Source organism: Echinops telfairi, unplaced genomic scaffold, assembly GCF_000313985.2.
Source record: "Echinops telfairi isolate 266 unplaced genomic scaffold, ASM31398v2 ScPeMD7_7457;HRSCAF=8495, whole genome shotgun sequence".
Lineage (NCBI taxonomy): Eukaryota > Metazoa > Chordata > Mammalia > Afrosoricida > Tenrecidae > Echinops > Echinops telfairi.
Window position 1 is genome coordinate 2,899,984 of NW_022111357.1, and position 7,399 is coordinate 2,907,382.

The following is a 7,399-nucleotide window of genomic DNA, read 5'->3' on the forward strand; positions in this document are numbered from 1 at the left end:
GTAGAGGGAGAGTGGGTTGGAAAGAGGGAACGGATTACAAGGATCTACATGTGACCTCCTCCCTGGGGGACGGACAACAGAAAACTGGGTGAAGGGAGACGTCGTACAGGCAAGAAATGACAAAATAATAATTTATAAATTATCAAGGGTTCATGAGGGAGGGCGAGCAGAGAGGGGGGGGCATGAAGAGCTGATGCCAGGGGCTTAGGTGGAGAGCAAATGTTTTGGGAATGATGAAGGCAATGAATGTACAAATGCGCTTTACACAATTGATGTATGTATGGATTGTGATAAGAGTTGTATAAGCCCCTAATAAAAGTATTAAAAAAAAGTTGTTGCATGAAACTTAAATATGTAAGTTAAAGAGAGAACCAGAGTTGAAGCTGAAATTGTAAAGGTAGTAAGGTTGGTAAAATGGGGAAACAGACAAGAGGGAAAATGAAACATCTGTGAAATGCTGATGAGGTTATACATATCTAAGGGAAGAAGCCATTGGTCACCAGAGCCTTAAGATACTGAAGAAAACAAGGGGAAATGAAGTTTAATTTTAATGAGAGCAAATCAAGTCCTTGCTTCGCTCCAATCCCAGAGAGACTTTTGCGTGGATTCAAGAGAATGAAAAAGATAATGGGAGGAGGAGTGAAATTTGGCTTAGAGAAAGGTTGCGTGGCCACAGCCTAGTACATATTCAGAGGTAGCACCCGCTTTGGTCTCACCTGAATTAACATCTCCTGGAACTTCTTTCTCTGTTGGCCATGGTTCTTCTCCTTTCTCCAACTGGGCAATCACACTAGGTTTGGAAAACCGACACCCTGCTTGCAGAGTAAAAAAAGAGAATGCAGGTTTCTGCTGATCCCTAAAAGCCATCCCCAGAATTCAGCTCCAGGCCTCTGGTATTCAGGACCTCTGAAAAACGGAAAAGAGCAGACCATGCTTTCCTCATTCCAGCGCTACAGAGTAAAGCTGCTACTCCAAGGGAGAACGAGACGGGCCCAGGCTTGGCTTTCAAAAGAACGAGCCATTGCCGATACAGAACCCAAGGTCAAAGGATGTACGTGTAATGATTTAAAAATCACAACTCGCCTGCAGTGGGAAGATTTCTGGTTGTCCGGAGGGCCCATCCTTACCCACTGAGACCAGGTTCCCATAGTTCTCCAACATCACCTCCCGGTACAGATTCCGGTGAGTAGGGGCTAGCTGGCCCCATTCCTCCTGGGTGAAGTCCACAGATACGTCCTTGAAGGTGAATAGACCCTACAACATCAAATATGCTCCTTTTCAGCCAGAGTTCAAGTTGTTCTGACCCTGTCCATGTGCTGAGTGTCTGGTCAAGTTTTCCTGAACACCTGTGGTAACAGTTGGCTTCTGCCAGGTGTCGAGTATCCTCCCACATCTGACACCTGTTAGGCCTGCTCTGGGTATCCTGGCTTTTGTGTACACCGGGCGGCCTGACTCTTTCTTCTCTACTACTTCTCCCTTGGCTGCAATTTGACCTCTGCTCCCAGTACTATACCAAGAGGCATTTTTCCAAGTTCACAAGTATTATGTCTACAACTCCAAGAATATCAGAGCCTTCTCACTGAAATATTTTGTTTTTGAGTAGCTTATTAGTATTTATCTTATCTTCCATGTGATATTTGTTAGCTTTGGGGGCCTAGAATACATTTGTTTTCTCTACAGAAGTTAGCATCGTGTAAAAATTGAGATGCAGATTAGAAATAAGAGCTACATGAAGAAAGGCTACTATGTGCAGAGAAATTGCCAGCACTGAGGTCCAGTTTTGGATTCAATGGTAATTTACACTGAGCTCCCTGGACGGAACGTCCTTCATCTATTTCCCTGCCCCTCCCCTTCTCCCCACAAGGAAGGCAAGGCTATCATCTTATCCACCAAAAAGCAATGTCAAGAACACTAGAGGAAACTCACCTTGGATTCTGCCGTTAGAGCATCTTCTAAGCTTTCTCTCTGGTTAACATCAGCATCCTGAGAGAGCAGAGCTGTAGAAGGCAAAGAGCCAGGAGGTTTGTATCTCCCTAAATTCCCCAACTAGAGAAACCCCAACCGACTCTGACTCCCCTCCCAACATACCCGCCAAGACAGAAATTTAGAGGAACTCAAGAGCAGCCCCAGGCCTCCCTTGAGGCTAAGAGCATACAGTGTGCTACTCTGGGAGTTTGACACTGGCCCTGTTGTTAGGGTTGGCTTTCCCCAAACCGCTCTACTTATGTCCCACCTCCACTCATAATTCCTCAGTGGCTTCCCAACGACAAGAAAAGAAAACACGGTCACCCTGGCCATTAGGAGATACCATCCATTCTACATGGGCCACACCATCCACCACATTCGGAACTCTCAGTTAGACTACGGACTTCACTACGTCTTCACTCTCTGAACTACTCTTGAAGGAGCTCACTTCCGTATTGTACTTTCCCAAGTCCTCTATATCTTTAAAAAAAAAAAAAAAAAAAAAAAAAAAAAAAAAAAAAAAAAAAAAAAAAAAAAAAAAAAAAAAAAAAAAAAAAAGTAAGACATTTTCCAAGCTCCAATTCAAAATTAGTTTTGGGAAATGTTCTCAGGTAAGTACAAACAGAAGTCTCCTGGCCCCTATATTCCAAAATCAATGGGCTCAAACCTAATAGTTGTGAGGATGGTGCAGCACCAGGCAGTGTCTCATTCTGTTCGTATGGAGGGTTCTTATGAGTCAAAACCAATTTGATGGCACCTAACAAGAACAACATATTCCCCAAAAAGTGTTTCACCATAGGTCTTTTTTAGGTTATCTTTTATTATTTTTACCTGGGTACCTCTCCATTTCCAACTCACTCCCATGGAGTCAATTCTGACTCACATTCACCCTATCTCCATCAGTAATTGTTGTGAGGTGTCACTGGGTCAGTTGGGACCCCTAGTGACCCTATGCACACTAGAACGAAACACTGCGTGGTCCTGCGCCACCCTTACAACTGTCTCTACGCCTGAGCCCATTGTTGCAGCCATGGTGTCAGTCCATCTCATCGAGGGCCTTCCTCTTTTTTTCTGCCTCCATTTACCAAGCACGATGTCCTTTGCCAGGGACTGCTCTCTCCTGACAATATGGCCAAAGTAGGTAAGACAAAGTCTTACATCCTTGCCTCTAAGGAGCCAGATCCTAAGAAAACGGTTGTAACAATGGGCTCAGGCAATTATAAGGATGGCACAGGACCGTGCAGTGTGTCAATCTGTTGTGCACGGGGTCACTATGGGTCAGTTGTGACTTGCTGACATCTAAGAACAATTATTATTTGATGGAGATAGGGCCGTTATCAGTCAGAATTGACTCAACAGGAGTGAGAAATACACAGATAAAAGTAATAAAAGGTACTACTATTGGTAATTATTCATTTTTTCTATCTGACAAAATACTTACCATAGTTAGAACAAAACAAATACTGAATTTGAAGTGTTACAGGCATGAATTAAGTAATCACATGAGGCACATTCATTACTCTACCATCTAGCCACCTAGGTAATGTGTAATTTTGGCACTGATCCCATTTATGTCAAGGCAAAACAAGAGTAATTGGTACAATGTTTCGGTCTCTCAACCTTCAGATAAGAAGAAAAGCAAGCAATGACCTTAATGGTTTAAGGTTAAACCCTAATGGTTTATGGTTAAAATGAGAGAAATTTGTGCAGGAAAACTGCTAGCTGGCTTAAGGGGCAGAAATATTTAAGTGTCCCCTCAAGAAAACAAACTCCGGAGCAGCTCACGGGGAACATTCCGTATTCTCGGTCTTCCTCTTCCATGATGTAAACCAAGATGAGAAATGATCACAGGATAGAGGACATGGCACACTAAGAGCCTAACATTGTCTCTCACGGCGCCCCTCTTCCCAAAAGCTGCAAATAGGAACTCCAAAGACCTTCCTTCCTCTAATGCTTCCGCAAATTGTTTTTGTTAGGTGTCACCGAGATGGTTCTAACTCATAGGGCCCTATGCACAACAGAAGGAAACACTAGCCGGCGCTGCACCATTTTGAGCCTATTGTTGCAGCCACCGTGTCAGCCCACAGTGTTGAAGAGCTTTTTCTTTGTGGCACACCCTCTCCCAAGCATGACGCCCCTCCCCGGGAGCCCTCCTGATAACACATCCAGAGTATGTGAGACCAACTCTCACCATCCTCGCTTCGATGGCGCATTTCTGGTTGTACTTCCTCCAAGACAGATCTGTTTACTCTTCTGGTAGTCAATACTCTTCATCAGCACTCCTTCCTGGGTCCTCCTCTTTCACTGACAAGCTTTTGCATGCATATGCGGTGAATGAAAACATCATGGCTTGGCTCAGGGGCACCTTCCCCAGAGCCCCCCTGAATGAAAGGTCTACCTACTTTTTTTTTTTTAAACATTTTATTAGGGGCTCATACAACTCTTATCACAATCCATACACACATCAATTGTGTAAAGCGCATTTGTACTTCATTTTCAAAACATTTTCTCTCCACTTAAACCCCCGACTTTAGGTCCTCGTTTTTCCCCTCCCTCCCCGCGCCCCCCTTCCTCTGAGCCCTTGACAGTTTATAAATTGGTATTTTGTCATATCTTGCCCTGTCCGACGTCTCCCCTCACCCACTTTTCTGTTGTCCGACCCCCCGGGAGGAGGTCACATATAGTCCCTTGTAATCGGTTCCCTCCTTCCTAACCACTCTCCCTCCACCCTCCCTGTTTCGCCACTCACACCACTGGTCCTGTAGGACTCATCCGCCCTGGATTCCCTGTATTTCCAGTTCCTATCTGTACCAGTGTACATCCTCTGGTCTAGCCAGACTTGCAAGGTCGAATTCGAGTCATGGTAGTGGGAGCGGGGAGGAAACATTTAGGAACTAGAGTTAAGTTGTATTTCTCGTTGTTGTTACATCGCACCCTGACTGGCTCATCTCCTCCCTGAGACCCCTCTGCAAGGGGATCTCCAGTGGCCTACTAATGGGCTTTGGGTCTCCACTCTGCACTCCCCCCATCTTCACTATGGTAAGATTTTTTGTTCTGATGATGCCTTATACCTGATCCCTTCGACACCTCGTTCTACCTACTTTTTACAAGTTACGGATACCTTCTTCTTCTTCTTTCCCTCACCCGCCATCAGTCTAGTCTCACCTTCTCCCTGGAGCACTGTAGTGAAGTCCTCCCACGGGGACACCCCCTTCTTGGTCTTCTGTGGATGGTGCAGCTTTACCGAGGTGCTGGCCTCCAAGGGCAAGGTGATCGGGAGCTGCTGTGGCATGATGAAGCCTGCACTCCAGAGGGATCCTCCGGTCTCAGCCCAGGAGGCACAGTTGGGTGTATCTGCTTCTGATGAGGAAACTGTCAGAAGCACATATGAGAAGCTTCGCAGTTGTGTGGCCTCCTCTCACCATGATAGCCTGCCCGCGGGACTCTGGCTGTCCCTCAGCACCAATTCCTGGAGGTTCCTGGAGGACAATGTAACTTCAACAAGTCTGACAAACTGACTCCCTTCTTAGGCTAAGTACCATCTCAGGAGGCGGCCGGCAAGGTAGGTTTGAGCTCCTGCCTCTAAATGGGCCAAAGGGCTTCAGAAGCACCTGCCACACCACCAGAGCTTCAGAACGCCCAGGGATAGATTAAAAACTGCAAAAGATCCAAAGATGACCAGTTGGCATCAAGGCAGGAATAAGTAAAATCAGAGCCCTTGGATATGGCACTCTCTCTCATTTCCTTACACAAACAAAAATACACACACATACATAAACCCTCCCCTGACTTCCCCTCTTGAAAGCTGCCTGCATCCTGTCTGCACACAGACTGGGGAAGTCAGTATGTTACATGGTTCACAGGACAGGCTGTAAGATCAGACAGTCTAAGTTAAAATCCCACTGCTGTGTGCAGATGAACTAATTTTCAACTCAGAGTGACTCCATCAGACAGAGCAGAGCTGCCCCACAGGAGGCTGGGTGGTGGGTTTTAACTGCTAGTCTTTTGATGAACAGCTGAGCACCTAACCATTACACCACCACGGTTCCTTTTAGAATCTTGATCCTGGCACAGAAAACCCAAAGTTTTTTAGTTTATCTATAAAATGGGAATAAAAATCGTACTGCATAGGGTTGCAATTCTGATTACATGAGACAAGGCTCAGCATAAGGCAAACCTTTTAATAAACATTACAAACCTCTCGTTTGAATGCCGCATCCTAACATTATCTTTTAAAGTCATTAAAAATGATAATAATAATTAGAAGTCCTTAATTTAAAATTCATTTCCAGTCTCTCAACTGATGACATAATCACATGGCTTTATTTTCACATAAGCAAGCAGTGGCAGACACATCACTACCCACTCCGGCACCCAGCAGCTGGCAAATTTCCTTGAACCTCCTGGAGAAAATGCATCCTGGTTTCAGGAAGGTAGGGACCTGCCTTCCAACGGAGGAAATACAGCACTTCCCCACAACACGGGCCATTGTAGAATGATTTCTAACAGGAAGCGCAGGAAACAACCCAATTCCATCAGGCCATCCGGGCGGCCCACCCCCACTCCGGCTCCTGAGCAATTCCTCTACAGTGGCTTGGTCCAACTCCGTTTATCGTAGCTCCCTAGAGAGTGGGAGAGCCCAACTTTTGTTGGAAGTTTCTAGGAGGCACATGTGGCTTATCTGATTATGACTTTGGTCCTCTGTGACTCCCTGGTAGAGAAAGGAGCCGCATCCTAGTGATTGCACCGTGAGGAAGAAAATCCTGCCCCAAATATACAAAGAAGTAAACGTCCCGGACCAATGTGGAGCAACCACTGAATCCTACAACACGATGAGTGAGAGAGAAAGAGCATCCTTCCAAGATGCCACTTCTCATGGTGCTCCCAGACATGCCACCCTTGGGCCTCGGTCAGACAGCAGACGGGGGGTGGGGGATGGGGGGTGCACCGAGTGGCCGCCTACTCACCAGATGGGCCTTGCTCGCAGGTAGGACCCGTGAGAGGACTCGTTCTTGAAGCTTTAAACTGCAGTGTCTCTGTAAGAACAAGCCTAGATGGGAACCGACTTGTCCGCTGCCGGTCTTTTAAGGACAGATCACAGCCGCACTCAGCACGATCATTCTTCGCAACATGCCCAACGTGCACGTAGGCTTCGGAAGCTGGACCTCCGGACCGGCCGGGAATCTTTTCCAAATGCCTATCCAGAACCGGCAGAAGGTGGCGGGTGCGGCACAAGCTCCAGCCTCCCCTCTAAGGCGGGGCTGCCCGGCCGGCCCCACCGGAGCGGAGCCGCGGGGCGGGCATGGGGAGGGGGCCCCCAGCCAGCTCGGGCTGCCGGTCACTTGGTGGCTACCAAGTCCGCCGTCCGCTCCGCCCTGCGGCTGCAGCTCCCGGCCTCTCTCTGCGGCAGCCTGGCGGGGCACCGCGGGCCGGC

At 47.2% G+C, this 7,399-nt stretch overlaps 1 protein-coding gene across 4 annotated transcripts in view; it reads right to left on the reverse strand.

The window, feature by feature from the left end:
- The window catches only part of EXO5 (exonuclease 5), a 27,974-nt gene extending 20,738 nt beyond the window's left edge, over nt 1-7,236 (reverse strand). Inside the window, exons 1-5 of one of the 4 annotated variants that reach the window (XM_013005245.2) lie at nt 6,933-7,236; nt 5,131-5,337; nt 1,927-1,997; nt 1,128-1,254; nt 717-812 (exon numbers count right to left, since the gene is read on the reverse strand). In XM_013005245.2, coding sequence (XP_012860699.1) covers nt 717-812; nt 1,128-1,254; nt 1,927-1,997; nt 5,131-5,257 — 421 coding nt within the window. In that variant the 5' untranslated portion in view covers nt 5,258-5,337; nt 6,933-7,236. The other 3 variants (XM_045298728.1, XM_045298730.1, XM_045298729.1) reach the window with 3 other exon arrangements.
- Between the last annotated feature and the right edge of the window lie 163 nt (nt 7,237-7,399).